We start from the raw sequence: 24,672 nt of genomic DNA on the forward strand, positions 1-24,672 counted from the left end.
TTCCAAAATTCTTGAAAACCTTCAAATATTTGTTTGAAATCTTTTAGAATTCACACATGGCTTAGAATTTATGGACGATTTTGAAAATTTTTATCTTTTTGTATCTGTTCAAAATTTCTATACCTTCCAAATAAATTTTGCATTCATTCGGATTTTCCCTACTATTCTTTTTACTTTAGAAAAATGGAAAATATTGTCTTAAAATATTTTAGACATTTTTTGAATATTTCGAAAATCTTTTGAAACCTTTTAAAATCCTTAAAAGCTTCAGAATTTTTTTAAATATTTCAATATCTGTATTTGACTTAAAATATTTTGAAATATTTTCAAACTTACTTTTCTAAGATTTTTTAATCTTGGAACATTGAAAAAATTTGCTTTAAAATTGTTTGGATTTTTTTCCAAATTTTAGGAAATTATCTTAAATATTTACAGGAATCTTAAAACATTTTTTTCATTTTATTGAAATATTTCAAAATTCTTAAAAGGATTTTCTTTGAAATCTTCTAAAATCTATATTTCATTTTTATACTTTTTGAAATATTTTCAAAATATAAACCTTTTTCAAATCTGTTCAAAACTATTTAATATCTTTTTGAACAATTTAAAGTATTCAGAAAACTTTAATAAATCCTGCAAAACTTTAATTCAAATTTGCCAAGAATTTTATATTTAATACCTGTAATTTTTTTAATGCTACCGGTAGTAGGTGGGCCGAAAAAACATGAAATTATTAGTGTGCTTAGTAGTAGCACTGAAAATTTTCTTTATGGCGTTACAAACAAATTTTAAAATAAATGTCAAAACATTTATCGTCGTTGGGCAAGCCGATTGAAAATTTTCAAATTCTAAATTGTTAAATATTTTTTATCGAAAAAATGTTTTTTTTAACTTTTTTCTGGACAAAGTTTATGAAAGTAAATCTTGGAGCATGAAATGTAATTACAAAATTTTTTCGTCGGAATATAAGATTTAAAAAATGACGAAAAATTTATTTTTGTACATTTCTACGTAAAGTTGCAAAAAAAAAAATTATCTTATGGTGCTCTTTTTACTTAACTATTTAAATATATACATATTTTTTAGTTAAAAGATTTTTCATGGATCCTGAAAAATGAGTGATTTTTTTACAAGATCCTTAAAAATTCGTTTACACAGGATCCGCAAAAAAATAGAGAAATTTTATTTATACTTGAAAATATATACGCATTTCTTAAGTTAAATAAAAAACATCACAAAATAAAAAAAATAAAATAGAATTTTTTGTTCTTGCAATTTTAGCTAGAAATTAAAGATACCTAATTTTTCTTTATTCTATGAAATATATTTCAACTTTCATGAAATTTACAAAAATATAAATCAAAATATTTTTTTTCGTAATGCTACAAAGACACCTTTCAGTGTTATTACTAAGTAAAATAATCTTTGTGAGTTCCTTGGCCCACCTTGACCAAAACTGTATACTGTATACACATAGTTAATAAAAATGTTTCAGGTTTCTGTGCAAGTTTACAAGCTATAGAAAAATGTTGAGAACAGAATTATTTCCTAATATAAAAAACGTTTTCAATTAGATTTTTCTCTTTCATTAATAATGCTTAGAAACATTCAGAAATAAATTTTATCACAAAATAAAAATTAATAACTTGAAAATCTTTGATGAAAAAAATTAATAGCAATCAATCAGGCCTTCCACAAAAACATATGCGACATATGATCATCACAACTTTTTCAGAAAAAAAGAATCAATCAATAATTATTTATTGTAATTATTATTTGCTCGTAAAGAGTCTGATTTTATTTAATTTTCCAAAAAGCTTGTTCGAGACCATACAAACGCTTTTTTGGGCTGTTTTTGGATTAGTGGATCTGGAAAGTTTCGAATTAGATGGCATAAAAATCTTCACTCGATTTTGGGGGATGCTCATGTTTGGAACCTATTCCGTAATCAACATCGTTGTCTTACTAAATCTCCTCATTGCAATGATGAATCACTCCTACCAGCTAATTTCGGTATCATGAACAATTTTACGCCTTTACTTGCTATGAAATGTTTGTCTCTCAAATTTAAACACTAATTTCAAAATAAATATTAATTACAACTAAAAAAACACATTCAGGAAATTAAGAAATTAATTTTTAAAGGAACGGGCCGACGTCGAGTGGAAATTTGCAAGAAGTAAACTTTGGATCAGTTATTTTGAGGAAGGTGGTACTGTCCCACCACCCTTCAATATCATTCCTACGCCAAAAAGTGCCGGATACATCCTAATGTGGATTTATAAAAAACTCTGTGGCCACAGTAGAGCAGCGAAAAAGGAACACATGCGAACAATCAGGGTAAGGATTTCGTTTTTTCATTATCCGGATAATTTCGGGAACTTTAAAGGAAGAAAATGATCGACAACGTTTTTCTTTCAGAGAAGAAAAAACATATGGAAAATTCTAAGGATTACAGATCTCATCAGCGGAGCAATTCTCTTTTTCCAGAGAAAACAACAGCAGGGATTGAAGCGAGATTACCGATATCAAGGCATTATGAGGAATCTCGTAAGACGATACGTAACTGTAGAGCAAAGAAAAACTGAGGGAGAGGGAGTGACTGAGGATGACGTCAACGAAATCAAGCAGGACATCAGCGCCTTTCGATGCGAGCTCATCGAGATCCTCAAAAATTCGGGGATGAACACTTCAACGGCATCCGGCGCCACTGGTAAGTCTCAGGAAACTTTTATTTTTTATTTTTTATTGCTATTTTAATCTTTGGAAATTCTAACAAGGAAGGGATTAGTTAAATAATGTACGAATTTAATAATTTGAGTTTCGAGAATTTGTATCCGACCATGTTAAAATAAAACTCTCTAGATTCTTTACAAAAGACTACCCTGGCGCGGAAATTTCTCTACTTCTATATATTGTTTAGAAATATTTTTAATTCTTTTAGATTTATTGGAGATATATCCATTTTTTTTCTTTTGTAAAGTTTGGGAAAAGCTTTCAAACTGTTTTAGATTCTTTTGAATTATCGAAAATCACGGAAATTCAATAGTCTTTGAATACCCTGAATTTCGTAAATATGATGAATTCCTAGAACTCTTAGAATACTTAGAATTTGATGAATTCTTTAAATGTGCTGCAGTCCTTGAATTTTCGATGTTCTTTGAACTTCCTCAATTATTTTTATTCCCTGAATTATATAAGTTTGCGAAATTTCTTGAATTCCCTAAATTCTTCAGATTTTCTAAATATCCTAAACTCAATAAATTCCTGCAGTTGGCTTCATTCTTGCAATTCTCTAAATTCATGGATTCTCTTATTTCTTTAAGTTTCTTATATTTTCGAAATTCCTATTATTTTCCAAACTCTTTCAATTTTTTAAGTTCCTTAAATTTTCAGACTATTCTGAGTTCCTGGAGTTCTCATAATTCTTTGAATTTCCTAAATTTTCTGAATGCTCCCCATATTCTGAACATTTTGTACACCTTCGATGCGCTGAATTCCTTAGATTTGCTGAATTTCTTCGATGAGCTCAATAATTCGAGTTTTCTTTATTCTTTGACTTCACCGAATTCGCTTTAATCCTTGAATTCCTTCGATTTGCTGAATTTCTTGAATGCAATGAATTCCTTGAATTTACTGCATTCCTTAAATTTTCTGTTTTCCTTGAATTTCATGTATTTTTTGAATTCCATAAATTTTTTTAATCCCTTAAGTCCCTAAATTCTTTTCATTTCATGAATATAGTTAATTTCTTTAATGTTCTTCATATTTTGGATTTCCTCAATTCCTTTAATGTTCTAAATTCTTTAAGTTCACTTTATTTCTTAAATCACTGAATTTGTCGTAAATTATTTGGATTTTTTTAATTAAATGAATTTTCTTCATTCTTTATATTTGCTTAATCCCCTGAATTCCGGAAATTCCTTGAATTCTATAATTTCCTCGAATTTTCTAAATTCTTTAAATTCTCCTAATTGTTTGAATTCCTTAAATTTGCTGAATTTCCTGAATTCTTTCCATTTTCTGAAATTTCTGAATACTTTCAATATTCTAAATCATTTAAATTTGCTGAATTCCTTCGATGTGCTGAATATCTTGAATCTTATCAATTCCTTTAATTTTCCGAATTCCTTCTAGTCATTGATTTTTTTTAATTTATTGAATAATTTTAATGCTTTAAATTCCTCGGATTTGCTGAATTCTTTGAATTTTGCTGCATTCCTTCAATCTGCTACATTCCATTAATATGCTAAATTCCTTGAATTTTATTTAATTTGTTAAATTCTGTTAATTCCTTAGATTCCTTCAATTCTTTCAATTTGCTAAACTTGCTGAATTTCTTCAATGTTTTTAATTCCTTGAACATTCTACATTACTAGAATTTGTTGAAGTCGACGAATCTGCTGAATTCATTTCACGTACTAAATTTCTTAAATTTACTTAATTCATTGAATTTTCTGATACGTCCAATTGTTAGAATCCATAAACTTTTGAATTCTGTGAATTTGCGGAATTCGTTAAATTTTCTGAATGCCAGGAATTTTCGGAATTCTTCCTATTTCCTGAATTTTCCAAATTTGCCTACTTCCTTGAATTGTCTGAATTATTTCTATTTTCTAAACTTTCGTAATTCCTCTAATGCGCTAAATTTCATAGAATTGCTGAATTCCTTGCATTTTCTTAATTCGCCAAATTTGCTGAAGTGTTTGAATTAGCTGCATATTTTAATTTGCTGAATTCTTTGAATTTTCTGAACTCAAGGAATTTGCTGAATTCTTTAAAATTACTGAATTTTTCGAAATAGCTGGATTCTCTGAATTATCTGCATTCTCTCAATTCGCTGATTATTGTATAGAATTTATGAAACGAAAATCAGGAATACAACAACCAAATTTGGAATACCACTATAAAATGCTCCTATTGTAATATAAAAAGATGTCTTTAAACAAAAATTTCCAACAAAAAATGTTTTAAAAAAATTAAAAAGAGGGAAAGAAATAGAAGGCAAACAACGAAATCCTCTTAATAGATGATCCTCACCTTTAAAGGGGATTTGGTTGGTTGCCTTCTCATTTTTCTTTTCTTATATTTATTTCTCTAAAAATATTTGTTGTTGTTGAAAATTTTGTTTAAGGGATTTGTTTTCAAATTGCAATAAGAGCTTTTTATGGTGTTTGTTAAAATTTGGTCGCTGGATTCTTGATTTTATTTTCAGGAATTCTATACATTAACTTAAGAATTGGACGTTAAAAAGAATTTTAAATTAGATTTTAATCTTATTTAAATTCCTAAAATTCCAATTCTCTGATTTTTAAAGTGTTCCATGAAGTTAGATCATTTAGAGAATTCCACGAATTTAAAGAATGAAGATAATTCAGAAACAAAAAATGCAAATCAGCGAAAATCATCCTTTCAACATGCCTTATTTCAGAATTTCAGAATTTAGAAAAATCCTGAAAATTCATGGAATCCGAAATAATAATACAGAAATACAGTAATAAAAAAATGTTAAGGAAGTAAAAAGAGTTTAAAACAACTAGAAAGAATATATAGAATCTAAAGAACACAAAATATTTGAAAGGAATTCAATGAGCCTTCGAAGGAATTTTATTTTATTCAATGAATTCAAGTGTGTCTAAAGAAAATCTCTATAATATACTAAAACAAAGAGTATTTATTAGTGAGCATGTCTGCTACGCATCGCATAGTTACATAGATTGTGAAAAAAAAAGATTTCAAAGATCATTGAGAAATTTGAAAAAGTATAAATCTAGAAATTGTCGAAAAATTCTGGTGAGATTTTTAATAATTTTTCACCTAATTGTCTGGAATACAATTTTCAGGGCATTTCCATAAAAACTTTCAAAATCCAACCAAATTTTTAATAGATTCTTTATTTTATAACAGAGAAGTTAACTGAGAATATGTTTGGAATTTTCTCTCCATTTTTATTGTCTTATTCAATTAGGAATAAGTGCATAGAACTCGGCGCAAAATTAAAATTTGTTTTAAATCTCGCAGTTTTTCCAAAGATATATTAAGTAGTTGAGCACTTAAATTTCCTTATGTGTTTTAATTTCAGCCTCCTCTCACACATTTAATAAACGAATCTTTTTCCAGTGCATGTGTTTGGTACTATTTGGTGCCTCGCTCTAATTTATTTTGTTTATAATTTATTTCTGTTATTCTTCAGTTTTTTTGTAGTTCCTTTAGTTCTCCCCTTGGTTTCTGTTTGCCTTGTAGACGGTAGCGTGAAAGAGTTGTCCATAGGTGCTGGTGGCAAGAAGAATCGTCAGAAGGAGCGAAGGCTGATGAAGGGTTTCAATATCGCTTCACAACCCTCTGGAAGTGGGCCTCTCCCACCAGTTTCAGAATTTGTAGCTTCCCTAGAACAAGCTCAAAGTGACGAACAATCTCACGAGCTTTTTGGAAGTACTCTCAGTGCTATTTTTGGATCTGGTACCACTGCTAAAAAGCATCCTCATCACACCAGCACCAATAGTGTCCCAGGACTTGGAACTGGAGTCAGACCAAGCAGAGACTCAAGACCCGGATCTAGAAAAAGACGCTGGGGGACTATCATCGAAGCTGCTAAAGCTGGAAGAGTCTCCAGACTCATTGGTAATAATTATAAGACATCATCAATTATTTTAGATTTTTTCAAGGTAGCCACTGACCGGAAATCCGGAAATTTTTTAGAATTGTTTTTTAATTTTGTGAGAAATATCGTCTCGCGTAATGAAAACAAAATGTTGGAATTATGCCTAGTCTTACCAACAACTCCGTTGAAATATCAAAAATCGTTTCATATTTAAGTTTTCTAAGTTATTTTTTTCTTTCAAATACTAATTATCCTGATTACATAAGTCACCTTAAATATAAATAATAACTAATAATTAAAGCGTGCTTTACAGCAGTGCCATAAGTGTGTGCCACTTGCCATAAGGATGACTTTATACCGATTTCCCTTACTTCCCCCTTTTTAAAATAATTCCTCTCCTTTTGCTTGTTTTTAAGAAAAATTCCCCTGTTTCTCGTTTTCTTGCTTAAATGCGAATTGTAGTAATAGAAATCAATAAGAAAAAACCAACTATTTTTCTTTGAAATTTGACTCTTTTTGATTGAAAATTTTATCAGTTTTACCAATATATTTTTGGCTCAGAATTAATTTCCGTTGGTCGAAAATTAAACTGCTTTGTTGAAAGTTTGTCTTTTCGGATAGTAATAGTTTTCTAATTAAAAAGTTTACCACTACTAATATATTTTTTGTTTAGAATCCAGATTTTAGTTGAAAATTAAATTATTTTGTTCGGGATTTAATTTTTTAGGCAAAAATTAAATTCCTTGTTTAAAATTTGGAACAATGGTTTTTTTCTTTAAAACTTAGTTTCTTAAATGAAAATGTAACCATGACAATTTACGTTAAATATTTATCGTCTGTAGTTGAAAATTTAACTATTCGATTTTGCACTAAAAATTCTTATCTTATAATTGAAATTTCAGCTACTTGTATAAACTTGGAACTCATTTGTTCAAGATTTATTTTATTGGCTTAAGCTTCAACTATTTAGTGAAATGTCTCATTTTTGTAGAAAATAAATTTTTTAACTGAAACTTTAACTGTTACATTTTTTTGGATTTATGTATTATGTTTAAGAAATTCCAATATTCGGCTAAAAATCGAATTATTTTATTAAAATTTTTGCGAAAGTGTTTTTCTTTCAAAATTTAACTATTAAATTTCCCACTGAGGAATCATATTTTTGGTTGAAAGTACAACTGTTTTGATAAACGTTGAATTAATTGATTTACAATTGATTTTATTGTCTAAACTTAACCGATTTGGTAAAATTTAGCGTTGTTTTGTTAGTAGAAAATTAAATATTTTAACTGAAAATATAACTGTTCAATTTTTGGTTGAAAATTCATTTATATGACTGAACGCTCGTCTTTTTAGAAGAAAATTCTTCTTCTTCATTGAAAACTAATCTATGAAGCTGAAAGTTAAACTGCTTTGTTAAAAAATTATTTTATATTTTGAAGATTCATCTCTGGTTGAAAAATTAAACCATTTCGTTTTAGATTCTTTTTTTATTATTGTTTGATAATCATTTTTTAACCGAAAAATTTAACATTCCATTTTTGGTTGGATTTTTTTTTAAATTTGTCACTTTCCGTATAAATTTTCGGTATAAATAACAGAATAGTAATCTTTTTTAGTTAAAAATACAAATTTTTGTTTTAAAATGAATATGTGTTTATCGAGCATTCTTATGTTTTTTAAGTATTCATATTTATTACTTGGAACTTAATTTTCCTTCTTAAAAATTCTACCTATTGGCTTAAAAATTCAACGTGTTTATTGAAAAATTGCAACTAGGTTTCGTTTCAGTTAAATATTTTTTGTTAGAAAATTTGATCATTAGGTTGAAGATTCTTCTACGTAGGTTGAAAATTAAGAAACTTAGTCAAAAATGTAGTTCTTCTGTTAAAAAATCATCGCTCGTGGTTGAAAATGATTAGTTATTGTTTCCGGGTTTAAAAGTCAAATATTTTTTTGAAACATTTGTCTTTAAGCTAGAAAATTTAACTCTCCTTGTTGAAATTTAATCTTCTTTGGTTTAAATTTCAATGTCTTTTTAAAAATGAAAAATAGTTCTACCTTAGAGTTCCAAAATGTTTCATTGTTTTTAAAATTTATATAATAAAGCAACTATCCGGATCTTAAAAAGTTTTCCTTAAAGTGTCCCTGTCAGCGTATCAAGGAAGATTTCTTATGGTAAAGGTTGCAGCGTAAAAGCAAATGTATTTAAACTTTTTGTGCATTATTAAGTATACTCTTGTCAATATTCTGTAATTTTTTCATTTGAAAATATTTTAAAACAAGCCGGTGACGATATTCAAAAACAAGCCGCAAGTCCTCCCTCCAACGTTCTCTGATTATTTTTTTTCCATTTAAAAATTTTTGGTGGTCATCTGAAGTATAATCTGCTATTTTCCACAAAAAATTCCACCATTTTGGAAGTGGAAAACACCCTTAATTTAAAAAAAACTTTCAACTAAAGGTTGGAGGGAGGTATTTTATATGTAGAAAATGTGTACCAAGTTTTAATTGAATGGGTAAAGTAGTTTCGAAATGACAGTGAACACGGACTTTGAAAAGGTAGTTTTGAGAAAAACGCTTTTAAAGTTTTAGAAGCCTGCAGCTGTCAGTACTTTAGTGCTAGAGAACAGGAGACTAACTAGACAATAACTTCGAGAGTTTTGCTCATATCGACTTTATTAGAATATTCCAAGAATGTTAAAAAACCTTAACCTAGTTGTGTTGCTTAATTATATATATTATAAATAGCCTGGAATTTTGTTAAGTTCATATGACCACCCTTCTTTCTTAAGCTTTCAAGATCCAACATTAAATTTCTCTAAACTATTTTGCAATAAAATGATTTATCCCTGCAGGAAGATCACGTTCGGAGGATTCGGTATATTCTCCAGGTTCTGATGATGGAGGATCTCGATCAGAGGGTTCATCAGATTCCAAATCTTCTTTGGACGTTCCATCTCAGGATTCTCATCCCCATCATCCTCACCATATTCAGCATTCGAATCAACCAGAAAGCCAAAACGTGTTCGGCCAAGGCCTTGGCCCTGCCCTAGCAGCTTTGAAAAAAAAACGAAAAAAATTTTCAGCTTCGAGAGCCTCAAACCCTTCAGTGGCAAGTACTGTTAATCCCGTGGAAAATGTTGTGCAACCAATTGCTTCGGTCTTGGCATCTAGAATGTCAAAATTGCAACTGCAGAGAGCAAGCAGTGTTCCTACTCGAAGTCCTGAGCTTGTTTTGCAGTCGGTTTCACCTCGATGTCACGAAGTCACTCAGAGCCAGCAACCGAGTTTGGATGCTGCAGAATCCATCAGTCCAAATGACCAAGGTCTGTAACATTCTTGGGTTTGTCAAATTTCTATTCTAGAAAACCTAGTGGAAAAATTGTATAGGGCATTAAAGAATAGAGATTTGTGGGTATACTTTCTAAAATGTCACTCAAGAATATTGACTTGATACACCGATTAGTGTAAATTAAGTTATTAGCGTCTTTTGTTTAGGAGCATATTTTCTCTTCAATAATCGGAAAAAATATTGTTTTAAGATGTTAATTTTGTACAAAAAAGTTTTAGCAGTTAAATCAGGAACCTTGTAAATTTGAAAGGAGTTCCAAGATCCTCGATTTTTTCCCACATACCTCTCATCCCTTCTTAAGGTCCAACTTTAAATATTAATTATTATTTCACCAAATTTAATGTTTTTTTAATTTGAATTTGATTTTTTTCTCTCGAACAATATTAGATTTAGGCAATGGAAGTATTTAAAAAGTACGTGTTTCGATGAGATCTATCATTTTTATGCACAAAATTTGCATCTCAGATCAATATTTTCTAAAAGTTAAAAAAAAGTAATAAAAAAAGGAAGTAAAAAATATGAATAACTTAGTTTATATTAATTTACGCTAAAGACACTTTGGAGACTTGCAACGGTGATGCCAAAGAAACCGCTAAGCTAAGTAAGATATCAAGTAAATATTCTTTTTTGAACTTTTTGGAAACGTACCTAGATTTTTATATCTGAATTACTGACCTTCGCACAGCTTTCGCCTTTAACGTGTTGAATTAATTTTCTAAAATTTCGGTGCTTTTTTATATTTTCACGTCCAGAAACGCTTTTATCTAATTATATTTTCTGTTTACCCTATGCAAAATTTCATTGAGGGACTGGATTCTACAGCCACCTATAAAATTCATAATAAATTTTGCCTATAAAACCAAGTAGTGAATGTTAATTTCAAAAGTGAATAATTATTCCCATAGGAAATTGAATTACGCATCCTTTTTTTCTCTTTATAAAAAAAGTTGCCACTTCTAGAAGCGTATCATAATTAATAATAAGAAAATAATAAGGATTTTTCTTTGGGGGGGGGGGGGGGGGGAGATCCGAAAAATCTTACAAATCCTTATTCATGAAAATCTTTAAGAATCTGTAAGAATTTTTCTGAGTCTCTTTAAATTCCTTACAATATATTAAAATCTTTTAAATTTGATTGAAATTCCTCGAAGTGTTTTTTTAAACCTCTATCTTATTCAGAAATCCTTTGAAATTTGGTTTAACTTTTTCAAATCTCACGAAATCCTCTGTAAGATTTTTTGAAATCTTATGAAATTATCTAAATCCCTTTAAATTTCTTCAAATCCGGGAACATTCTTTGAAATCTCAAAATCCGTGAAAACCCTTAAAATCTCTAAAAATCTAATGAAATTCCTTTAAATCTCTTCAGATTTTCGAAATAACATTAAATGCCCCGACATCTTTAAAATTCGTGAAATCGCTCTAAAGTATCACATGAAATCTCTTGAAATCTTTTGAAATCTTCTAAAATATTTTGAAATCTTTTGAAATCGTATGAAATCTTCTTAAACACTGAAGGTCAAGGAAACAAGGAAATCCCAATTATAATCCCATAAAATCTTAAAAATTCATGAAAATTTTTCGGTATCATGTGAAATCTGTTATAATCCTTTAGAATCTTTGCAAATCTTTTAAATTGTTGGCAAATTTTCTTAAATCCTCTGAAATCTGTTGAAATCTCCGGAAATCTCTTTGAATCTCTTAAAATGTTACAAATCCCATTAAAAGCCCATGGTATCCATCAATATTCGTTAAAATGCTTCGTTGCCAGATGAAGTCCATTCAAATACTTTAAAATCATTAAAAATCCTATTAAAATCCCCTGACATCCTCAAAATGCGTAAAATTCTTCAGTATCGCATGAAATCCCTTCAAATCATTAGAAAGCTTTTGAAATCATATGAAATCGCCTTTTATCATTTTATATCTAAGAAATCCTATTAGAATCCCATAAAACCTTCAAAATTCTTTTAATTGCTTCAGAAATAAGTTAAATTTCTTGAAATCGTTCACAATCTTTGAAAATCTTTTGAATTATTTGCAAATCTTTTTAAACCCTCTGCAATCTATTGAAATCCCTTTAAATCGCTTAAAATATCCAAAATCTCATGGAAAGGTTCTAATATCCTGAAGAATTTGTGAAGATACTTTTGCATTGCATTATATAATTTTTGAAAAATTTTAAATAAGGTGACTTGCTTTAAAATATTTTGAAATGTTTTAAAATATCTTAAAATGCATTAAAATTGGCGCAAATCTTTTTAGTTCCGTAAACTACCTTGAATTTGTCGAAATCCTTCAGTATCTCTTAAAATATCATAGAATCTCTTAAAATGAAATGAAATATTTTCAAATTCCTGGACATTTTTCAAATATTTAGAAATCTCTTTTTCTATCGTTCACGGCGAGAATAATTAATATATTTTTAATATATCGAGTAAAAAGTATAAAATCTTACGGAAGGTGGTTTGGAAGATTTTAAAATATTGTGAATGCTTGCAATATGGGGGGGGGGGGCTGACTTTTGAAAAATAATCCTTACATAATTCATGGACTTTTCTTTTGCCGTTTTCAAAGTTACTGGAACACCTCGTTTTTAGAAAACAAATTTGTGCAGCCTTTTTTACTTGAATAGCTCTCGTTTAGATAATTCTTGCAACATTTTACTAAAATTTGCAGAGAATATTCTTGATCATGTTCTTTCACTATTAGAATGAATAACTAGTTAACATATTTGCTTAAGCAAAAGTTATAAATTTTTAACTCAGACATTTTATAAATCATGAGGATTATTGTGAGGATTTTTCAATTTTTTAATTTTGATCAAAGTAAAAAAAAAGAGTAATATAATAAATTTAGACTAATACTTACATGCGAAAAAAAGACCACGCGGCCAAAATAAAACCCTAATAATTTTTTAATGGTGACTTCCGTTGAATTTTTTTCCGTATAAAACATATTTATACCTTTCTAAACAACTTTTGAGCTAAGAGCTTCTTTTTGCTTGAAATTCATTCAACAAATATAACAAACAAATATAAATAACTGGCTGAATTAGAGCCAGTTAAAGTAAAAAAAATTGTTAAAAAAATGAGTTTTTCGGTCCCACTTCAAAAACAGAATAGCTCAAACATTAAAAAAAATGATACGCCTATAAATTTCTTATGAGTACACATACTTTTAAAATTGATATCCCGGTCCCTCAATTAATACTCAATTAGTTAACCTTAATTAATTAAATTTAAAATTAAATTAAATTATTATTTATTGAATTGAATTAAATATTATATATATAATATGTAAATAATTAAATATTATTTATTTAAAATTAAATTTAATTAATATACCTCAAATAATTTGAAGTAGACTTTTTATTATTATTCTAAAATATTACAAATAATTTATGAATTTTAACAAACTAACTTTATAAGGCTTACGATTAGCTTTTCTAAATTTTGATGCATCGCATAAAATAATAGCCAGTAGAAGTGCCATTGAAATACTGTAATTAAAATGAGCTACTATATAATAATAAATTTCAAATTGTTTCAGCAACAATTCATTTTCAAATAGTATTTTTCTCTGAGTATACCTTACTGTATATTCAGGAATGTTTAATTATCTTAAAGCCAATTAGGTTGAGTCCCTTGTGCGCGACAGTTTAACAAAACATTTCTAAAGAATTAATTAGAACATAGAATCCGTAAATAAAGAGAATGTTACCTGTATTAACTTGAAAAGATTATTTAGAATAATTTCATAATGAATATGAATTTTTGAATTTAAAATTTGTATGTACTCTAATAAATCTAAAGAAAGGAACAATACTTTTTAGCTGAATATTGAATTCATAAAATAGTACTTCTCTGCATGAACACTAGTTAAATTTGCAAGCAATAATTTGTACCCGTAACAATTCTGCTGTTATTTATTAATATTTTTTTTTTAATCTGCTTTTCTTTCATCTACCTGAAACAGGATTGTGTATTTTTAATAAACCATAACTTGCTTCTTTACATAATATGTAAATGAGCTCCAAAGAAATAGTAATAGTTTTTCTTTAAAAGTGAAGACGCTTCTAGATTTTTACAAAATACAAGTAAAATCATTCAGTTTGAGCCCTAGAAGAATAGATCTTTATTTTTAGATGATTTTTTTTATTCGTAAAGAGAAAATAATACAAAATTATTGCTGTAAAATCATTTAAGAAATCTATTAGAGTAATGAGCAAATTTTTTCCCAGTTTTTGACATCTGTCGATAACTTAAAATTATCGCTTTTTGTAACGGAGATTTTCATTCGGCATGGTTTTTTTAGCATACTATTGTTGGAATGCCATTTGCCTCGGTTTCTGATATACTGAAATATGATAAAAATCTAAACATTTTTTAACAAAATTATGAAAAAATCATCATTGTTTAATATTTTTACTAACATATTGAGATTTTTCGTGTCGTTGTGGTCATTACAAAAGTTTAAAAATGCTTTTTCTCTCGTAAAAGCTTTTCTTATGCAAACAAGCTTATCAGGACAAAAAAATTGTGAATTGAATACTCTACCAATTTTGTTAACATCAACTTTATTTAATTATGATCTGTTGGAAGAAATAAAGCTTTTTCCAGGAGCAAAGAGAGAAAAATTATTTTTTTTTTAGTAAAAATTTCAAAAAGTGACAATTTTTGGGTTAAGTTTCTTTGTATTTTAAAATTCTTTTAATATTAATTATTTTTAACATGACAAAAACTGAGGTAAATAGGTTTCTAGAAACATTATGCAGAAAAAATTATGACAAATCGAAATTTAGAACTATTACAAAAAAATACATATAAATTGCCTAAAGACATCAAAAATTAACATTTGTTTCTTACATTTTGTACTGATAAGTCTGATAGCTCTCTTAAATGACGGTTCAAATTATTTAAATTTATTTTTTGCTACTAATTAAGAAATTTATTTTAAGATGCAGATAACTTTCGTTGTTATTAACAGCAAGTTCTAAAAAGACATTTTGTAAACTTGCAGGCCTCATGGATCAGTTCCTATACCCCCTATGTTGCCCTATATTTAGCTGTCGTTTTTAAAGTACCATATTTTCCGGATTTGGCCCATAAAGTATCATATATGCAGTTGATTGCCTAAATTTAAATAAAAAATTAATTTTTCTTTCCAGCTTCTCAAAATTAAACAATTTCAAATATAAATATTTTAAATAGATTGAACAATTTCAAAGTTAAAGTTTACATGTTTCAGAAAATCTAAAATTAAATATTATAACACGATTTTCAACATAAATTGTTCAAAATGATTTCACCTTAACTATGCAACAAATTAAATAAATAAATTAGCAGGCAAATATTTTCCGAATTTAAAAATATAGCCATATTACATTTTTAAATTGAGATCATTTTTGCATAGTGATTTAACAATTATTTGGTTATTTTCAAAATAATTATTTAAATAATTATGAAGAACACAGAAACTGGGAGTTTTTTTTCTTTAGTTTTTTTAACGTTCGTTTTCTTAAACTATTTAAATTTTTTTATTTTATAAGTTATTAAAAAAACTATTATAGAATATTCTTTCATTTATATAACTGTAAATAACAAAATAACCAGGTTTTTTTTCCAATCTCCAGTTTTTTATGAATTAATTAGCTATATTTATATTCATATGTTTTAATTTTTTGATAATATTTCTAGTTTTTTTTAATATTACAGTTTTTTAACTGCAAGGTCTTTTTAAATTATTCTTGAATATATATATAATTTAATTACAAAGAAGAAATTTCAATTTTTCAAAAATGTATCAAACTGTTGAATTTTTAAAATTTTGAATGATTTAATTATTTAAAATGTTTGCAGTTTTGATATATTAACAATATGATTATTTATATAACTTTGAAGAACATAAATACCGGAATTTTTTTTTATTTTTCATTTTTTTTAGCATTTTCAGAATTACTGAAAATATTTTGTTATGAATATAATTTTTTTATTTCAAAGGACATTCTTTTATTTTTAAGTGCGCATCAATCGTTTTTTGTCTACTTTTAGTTTTTATGTACTTATTATTTAATGTGTTCTCTTCATCAGTTCAAAATTTAAACGTTTTTCTGTATGAAACCGGGATTTTTTTTAATCTTTAATTTATTTTAAACAATTTAAAAGAATTCAATTATGCATTAACTGTTTATAAATTTTATTTTACTTAAATATAAAATAAAACTATAGAAGAAATATAAGCATTATCACGGCTAAAGCAGTAATAAGTATGTATTGTGATTTAAGAGAATACTCATTACAAAGGATTCTTAAAAAAAGAAAAACACATCATAAGGTTATAGAGCTTTAGAATTTATTCACCCCAGCTCACGAAACGTAAAAGGATGGGTAAAAAAAATGTTAGAATTATAATTTGAAACTATGTGAAAAAGTATTGTATTGGGACCCTAAGAAAGTGTAGATTCTTTGGTGTCGATTGATTAAGGCCCTTTGAGCGTGTGTTATGAAAATATGTTTAAAAAAAATCATTTTCATATATTTAAGATTATACTGTGTTTTAATTTTGTTTTATATTCTTCGCGGTCTTCCTCGTCTTCAAAAGTCCTAACAGTTCTTTAATGAACGTTCTCTAAAAAGTGATTTAGGCTTAGGAGACCCCTGTTTTCAAAAAATATTTTTTAGATCTATAGAAACGCCAGGAAAATTATTTTAGACACTTGAGGCTTTTCTACTTATAAAAATAAACTAGAAAACAAATTCTTACGTGACTGAAAACAGATAATTTGACACAACACAAAACTCAGTTCTTCAAACATTTACTGAGCATACATTTATAAATTTGCTGTAGAATTTTAAAATATTTTTTGAAAGCAGGGGTCTACTAAATATAAATTATTTCCAAGATTGCATTCATTAAAGAACTGTTAGAATTATCGGAGACGAGGAAGACCCCGAAAAACACTAAAAAATTGAAACACACAATAATATAAAACCTGTGAAAATGATAAATTTTCAAACACATTTTCATAACGCCTTCTCAGAAGGTCTTATTCAATCGGTACCAAATAATTTATACTTTTTATAGGGTCCCAATACCTTTTCTCATAGCTCCAAATATGAATTCAAAATTTGTTTTTCGACACACCCTAGTACCTTTACCTATTTTATATCCTATAGGGACTGTGAGGCCTGAAATTTTATCTCGCTTTCTACATACATTTTTGATTACACAATCCTGTCTCAGGCAATAACTAAACAAACCCCTCATCTTTTTCTAAACAACTGCATTATCGTTTGCTGCACTAACGTAATTTTATATTCTTCCTCATATTTCGAATAAGCCTACGAACTGGTGGATGACATTTCAGGTATGTCAGTCAGCACGGTTCCATTGACGCCATCAACAACTGAAGAGAGTGTTGCCACTTCCGGTATGCTATCAACGGCACTCAAAAAGAATGGTTCAGCAACACAACTGCAGAGGATTTTGCCAGGCATCGATCCAATCGCTGGTCACGACACAACATCCGGTTGGCTTTGATGACAGAACGCAGGCATGAAACCATCAGGACGCTCCAGTAGGTAATCAGTAATCAGTAATCGGATTGTCCGATTGACTCTACGACCACGAAAATGGTGAGAAAGTTAAGGGATGGGGTAAATCGAACCTCCTCATCGGTAGACGCACAATGATGCCTTCGTGACAACGTGCTTCGAGGCTGCGCTGTCCATGAAATTACAAAAACTATTCTCCGGTCTGGTGCAGTTCTAGTCATTTTGCTCTCTTTTATATTGATAATTATTATTTAAACATTCTTTACGATCTATTTATATTATGATGCCAAAAAATAGTTTTTTTATTTTGCAAACGCTACCTAAGTTTACTTACTTTAAGTGAAAAAATACTGTTATAAATTTGCTGTTTCCGGCAAAAGCAAAAAAAGTGGCTTTTGATGCCTCTTCTGGTTCCATGAAGTGGCACCTTATAGGCTAAGTTTTATACTGCCTTAAAAAGACTTTTTATGGCTATTTTAATTATCAGATTGAATTGTGGGCTAATAAATTAGTACAATTACAACAAAAAAATATTAGAATTTTTTTTCATCAGGGAAAATTGATTAGTACACAAAAATCCCTTACTTCCTTTTCTATATTTTCCGAAACTTTCAGTTTGATTTATCATTTCTTGTGGAATTGGTATGACCCACAAAAAGGTCAGTAAAGTAGGAATTGGATACGTGGCACATGCCCTTAATGTTTTCCATATATGGGAGGCAGGTGAATGAGTATTTGTAGTTTTGTAACAGAGATAAACTCGGCTTTGGCTCCTATTTTGCTCGCCCACGACTTTACGCGCCTGGTACATAATGAAATTTCAGATTTTCGTATTCGAAGACCGATTGTGTCTTTGAATAAATTTTTGATTTGATAAAATATAGCGTGTATTCCTTCATAAATAACAAATACTTTTTGCATATAAAAGAATTTTTTAGCCTAAAATTTCTATTTAGAAAAAAAATTAAAACCATAAGAATATTTACTTTTAGACCTAAACAGGTTCAGCAGAGTCTCTAAGCAGTTTTTTAAAAATAAAATAAAATTTATGGCACTATTTTTTCAGTAAAAGCAAGAAATTTAGGGGGTAGCGTTAACAAAATCAAAATTTAACTTTTTTTGGCACCCAAATGTCCATGATGATGGCCCAAAAATGCATTAGTTTGACTTTTAATTATCATGCTTGACCCACCCATTTTTTTTTAATCAGCAAAAAAGTAAATTTCTATTTTTTTGTATGAAAGAAATTATAATAGAGGTACGTATTTCTTATAAGAAAAAATATTTCTGTAAATTTTATGAAGTATCATCAATATAGGTGTATAAAAAGTTGAGGCTTAAGATTTATTCAAAAATTTCCCGTGGCACGAATCAAAAATTATTTTTTAAATATCACCCCAATGACTGTTCACAGGGTTCCAAAAACCCCATAAGCGAAAGATCGGGGTTTGCGAGTTTTTAATGTTAATTATTATTTTTTTGCATTTTGATTTATTACAAATGGTTTCTATTATATAAAATATTACTTTTTACTGATAATTGGTTGTTAAAATAAATTGTTTAAATAAATTACTCTTATTCTTAAAAACTTATGTTTAATTCTTTTTCTTAAACTTTTACACTTGTTATCTCTTTTTAATATAAAAAAACGTAATAATTAATCCACACTAATAAGGGATTTGTTTAAATAATGTATTATTATTTATAACTATCTTCTCTCAAATCGATGCTAAAAATGTGCGGTTTTCTTTTGCAATTTCCTAGTTTTCTTTGGTTATTAAGTTATAAACAAATAATGAATAAGCATCGAAAAGAATAATTTTTTTAATCAATCTCTTTCTTTTGTAAATTTTTTTTCTGAAATATATTTTTTTAATTCTAGGGAAGGGTAGGGAAGGGGGGGGGGCTTATTGTAAATGTGCAATTCAATTTTTTTTATATTTTACAAATAAACTTCGTGTTGTAATTCAAAAACAAATTTTTAGTTTATTTACAGAACCACTCCTTCCACCTACTCCTAAATATTTCATCGTTTGTTCTTATCCCTGTACAGGATGGCTTTTTTGTTTAAATTATTAATTTTAAGAATGAGAAAAAATTAGTTTAAAAATAAATTGAATACTACTTTTAATATAATTATTTTTAATTTTTGTTTAAATTATTAATTTTAAGAAAGAAAAGAAAAGCTGAAAATTTCAGAGCAGACCGTAACTTTCTACCATTACTCTAAGAGAAGATAGTTGTAAACAATGATAGATTGTTTAAAAAATTATATTTTCACGTGCAAAAAGTATTATCTCACTATGTGAAAAGCGGAGAAAAAGGTAGAAATTTAAAAAAACTAAATTGTCTAGCATTATTATAGGAGAAGATAGTTGGAAACAATAATAACTTGGCAATAACATATTATCAAAAATAATAATAAATTTCTCAAAAAATTATGTTTATCAAATTTAATTAATCATTACCTTCCTCTAACCGAAAAGTGGACAAAAGGTGGAACATTTTAGAAAAGACCGCAATTTCTTTTTGAAAAGATGTAACTTCCTAGCATTGTTCTCAGAGAATATTGTTGAAGATACTTATAAATTATTTAAACAATTATTTTTATTACATTTTAAATAATATTGCCTTTTCTTTTTCTGCAATAAAAAATGTCTATGCATAATAACAAAATTGTTCACACAGTTTAGTCAAACATCTAATTATTATAAAAGTATAAATTAATATTGTATGTATTAGAAGCAATATGTACTAAGCGTACGCAATTTTTTACTTGTGGAGGTTTTTTGTCACCCTATTAAACAAACTTATGGAGATGAAATTCAAACAGTAATTTTTGATTCATATGTATTGGCCTATTATAAAAATAAATAAACAGCCAATACGAAAGTTTTTAAATAAAATGTACAAAAAGGACTTTTTTATTATGAAAAATACGTCTTAAACATTATGAAACTTGCAAGATCTCTAAATATAATTTTCTTTAAAAAAAAATTGAATGAAATTTTTATTAAAAAATGGCATTCATACAAATATAGGATGGAAATGATATTGAGCGGCATTTCAATACCATTTTTAAAATCTGAAAAACTTTATGTAAATAAAATAGCTATTTTAATTTTTTTATAAAATAGACGCCCGCAAGGTTTAAAAATTTGTTAATACTGCAAATAATCAGGGACCATTTTTGCCTAAGAAAAACAAATTAAAAGAGTGCAATTTTAAAATTAAAAGTACATTTTTGTTAACTACTATAATAACTATATGTGCTATGTTATTTGTGTGTGTTTTTTTTAATTTCGATAAATGGATTGAATTGTGATTATTTTTAAATAATTTGTCAATTCGGCATATCAAGTACTATATCATGGATATAAAATAGTTTAATCACTTTGGTAGACAAATTTCCATAATACAAATTCTATTTTTTTTTAAATCCAGAAACAACTTAAATTTAATTTTGGATTACCGTGATCAATAAGGGGGCTCAAAAACGCTTTTTCAGGGGGCAATGATCCCTCCAGTTCATTCCAAATCCGAAAAAATAAGTTCCCTATTTTTTTCTAATTTATTTTAACAGGTTTCCGTTTTGACTTGAAGTTTCCCATGTAAAATGCATGGTGAAAAATTACTTTTTTGAGTTTTTGGAATACTTTATTAGGGTTTATAAAATGTGAAGAGGAAATAGAGAGGCTTGTAGAGGATTATCCAATAAACAATTTTATGCATCAGATATATGGGTTTGACACCCCTAACGCACCCCTACGAGTACATGAAATCTACCCTTGAAACAAAAAATGCCAATTCTTTATGAAATCAACCTTTCAAGCACTGTATTCTGGTCTTGTTTTACTTAATACTATTAATATTGGTCTAATGGAATATTTGTTATCATTTCTCAATTATTTTTAATTATCTAAACAAATGGAATTTGTTTAAATATTTTTTTTTCAAAATCTTTTCTTTTTTCCATCTTAAAATTATTACTATTGGTCTAGTGGAATATTTAATAACATTATTTGACTTATTTTTAATTGTTTAAACAAATGGAATTTATTAAAATGTTTTTTCTGCTAAAATTCGGGTTTTTCCTAAGAATTATTACTATTGGTCAAGTGGAATATTTATTAACATTAGTTCATTAATTTTCAATTATTCAAACAAATGGAATTTGATTAAATGATTACGTTCCGAATTTTTTTAAATTAAAATTATTACTATGGGTCTAGTGCAATATTTATCAATGTTAGTTCATTCATTTTTCATTATGTAAAGAAAATCCGTTTGTTTGAAAGGTTTTTTTCTTTGTAAAAATTCGTCAAACTGGCTTTTTGTTATCGTTAATGGCATATATAAATTTGTGTCACTTAATGAGAAAAAACTGCCAATTCAGCGAGACTTTGAAAAAAGAAACATTTTTCCACAAATGGGATTTGTTTAAATAATTAAAAATTATTAACCAACGTTGTTAAATATTCCACTAGACCAATAGTAATAATTTTTATTTAAAAAGAAGTAAAATTAATCAAACAATTTTGATAAATAATACATTAAAGAAATATTAATTATTTTTAACCAAAAAATTATTTAAACAATTTTCAATTGTTTAAAAAAAATTAATGAACTAATGTAAATGTATATTCCAGTAAAAAAATAGTTAAAAATTTTAAGGAAAAACAAATATTAAAAAAAAATTATTTTAACATATTCCATTTCTTTAAACAATTAAGAATTAATGAACCAACGTTAATAAATATTTCACTAGATTAATAGTAATAATTTTTAGAGTGAAAATGAATTTTCGAAAGAAAAATTATTTAAACAAATTCGATTCGTTTAAATAATTAAGAATTAATTAACCAATAACCGTCAAATTTCTTTAAACCATAATAAATTATTCTGACAAAAAAGTGATCTTTCCCCATGCATTTTACATGGGAAACTTCAAATCAATTCCGTCACCTGTTAAAATAAAAAATAAAATAAAAATTAGGGAATTTCTTTTTTCGAATTAAGAATAAAATTAGGGGGATTGTTGCCCTCTAGCATGCAAACAAATTTTGTAATGCATTTTCGGACCACCCTAGTGATCAGTGTGGAAGCAAAAAGTCGAAATTGCCCTTAAATGATTGTTTTTTTCTGAACATAAAATTTGATATGCATTTGGTTTCATGACCTTTCGTTTTACGTTCAATAGAATTACATCAAAGATAAAGCACCTTCTTAGAATTATTTTTCATGGGAATTTTTGTAATTTTTCAGAATTATTGTAATATTATTAAAAATTCTATATAAGTTTGTATTTTTCGAGATTATACAGAAATAAATGGTTATTCCGTTTAATTTCAGTTTAATTTTCAAAATAGAATTGATGAGGATTACATCAATTCGATAAAAGTCCATAAATCAAATGTTATAATGAATTATACAGTAACTACCAATATAGTTACAGCTACTGCCATAAAGAGAACTTCACTCGGACCGGTTGAAAATAGCAAGATAATAGAGCGAATCAAAAGCTCCAACAGTTAGTGAAATAAACTCTAAGGCGATAATTATAATCGATAGGCCTACTTTCAAGCAGTTTAGCTTTAATTTATTTAATTTTCTAATTACTATTGCTATTTCACCTTAGATTACTCTAGAAATCATACTTACTAAATTAGACACAACAAAAAATCATAGTATATGTTGTTCGTTCAATTCTGAATACATTGTCCTACGAAGTTCGAAAATCGGAAATTGGAATAAAGTTCTGATTTTGCATCTAGTGGTAAATGAATCAATATTTCTCATAATTTCAACATTTCTACCATAAAATTAGCCCCGGGGCAGGATTTCTGCTAGTCTTTTATTTTCAGTGCTCTATTTTCTGCAATTTCATTATTCTCATTCGTAATGCTCTCTATCTTCTTTTATACTCTTATGCTTTATTTTTTATTTCTTAAATATTTTGTTACAAGGGTTGAAACCTTTTTAGCTTTCGCAAGATATGAAATTCCTTCATTTTAATATGTGGGTATTTCTCCATATCTAGGTCACTTTTGCTTCCCCGGGTAATATCTTTGAGAATATTTATTAATCATTTTTTTTAGTTGCAAAATTTTTTCTTTTTTATAACATTGACCAAAAGCATAATAGTGATATGAATTGTTCGTAATCCTAAAATATATTTTAAAAACCTTAAATACATAAAAAAAAGAATTTTCCTTCTTTTTAACTATCAAGTTGCTAAGTTTCAGAGAGATTTTTGAAACCAAGATTGATCAAAATTGAGATTCTCGCCCATATTTTTTTAAACTGTGTGAATAAAAATATTATTCTTTCACAAATATTTTTTAATTTCTCACACATAAACATAAGATAATTTCAATTTTATAACGTCAAACCTTCAAAATTGGAATATTTCAAAAACAAAGCATCTAAAATTTCATCCTTTTGTACCTATCATATACATTAAATATTGAAGATTAATCAATTCAAAATTTTGAAAACTGTAGAATTTTTATTTTTAAATCTTCAAAATTGAACTATTCCAAAAAAACATAAAAAATTTCATACCTTTAAAATGTAAATATTGAAACCTGAATAATTGTCGATCATAAACATTTACAATTTAAAATTTAACATTTTTTTAGTTTTGTAACTGAGAATTCTGTTATTGGGATGAATAACAATTAAATTGTCTTCAATTTACAAGATTTAGAATTAAACATTCTACACTCTTCAAAGAATTTAGGAATTGTTATTTATAAATCTTTTGAAATTAATAATTTGAATTTTAAATCTACAAAAATGAACTTTTCCAAAAACAGAACATTAAAAATCGTAACATCCTCTTTTATACAAATTAAATATTAAAGATTCTTGAATTGCAAATATTTAAAATTAGAGAATTTTCCATCGTAAATCGTAAAAATTTCAGAATTATGTATAACAAATCGTTAAAATTGAAGAACTTGCTATTGTAAATCTTCAAAAATAAATTATTCTAAAAGAACGTTAAAAATTACATACCTTTAAGAAAACTATACATTGTAAAAATTAAATTATTTTATATTTTATAATTTACAATAGTAAGCCATTTAAGTTTTAGAAGTGACGATTGTAAATTTTCGCAAATTAGCGAGCTTTTCATCTTAAAAATTAACAAATAA

General features: G+C 27.3%; 1 protein-coding gene across 1 annotated transcript in view; it reads left to right on the top strand.

Annotated features, from left to right (window-relative positions):
- Nucleotides 1-18,749, top strand: part of LOC117169075 (transient receptor potential-gamma protein) — a 145,816-nt gene extending 127,067 nt beyond the window's left edge. The window contains exons 12-17 of the mRNA XM_033355190.1: nucleotides 1,818-2,013; nucleotides 2,146-2,340; nucleotides 2,491-2,706; nucleotides 6,261-6,621; nucleotides 9,460-9,930; nucleotides 17,326-18,749. Of these exons, the coding sequence (XP_033211081.1) occupies nucleotides 1,818-2,013; nucleotides 2,146-2,340; nucleotides 2,491-2,706; nucleotides 6,261-6,621; nucleotides 9,460-9,930; nucleotides 17,326-17,498 (1,612 nt within the window). The 3' untranslated portion in view covers nucleotides 17,499-18,749. The remainder of the gene's footprint in view (nucleotides 1-1,817; nucleotides 2,014-2,145; nucleotides 2,341-2,490; nucleotides 2,707-6,260; nucleotides 6,622-9,459; nucleotides 9,931-17,325) is intronic.
- Nucleotides 18,750-24,672: the final 5,923 nt, after the last annotated feature.

This window comes from Belonocnema kinseyi, chromosome 3, assembly GCF_010883055.1.
Source record: "Belonocnema kinseyi isolate 2016_QV_RU_SX_M_011 chromosome 3, B_treatae_v1, whole genome shotgun sequence".
NCBI lineage: Eukaryota > Metazoa > Arthropoda > Insecta > Hymenoptera > Cynipidae > Belonocnema > Belonocnema kinseyi.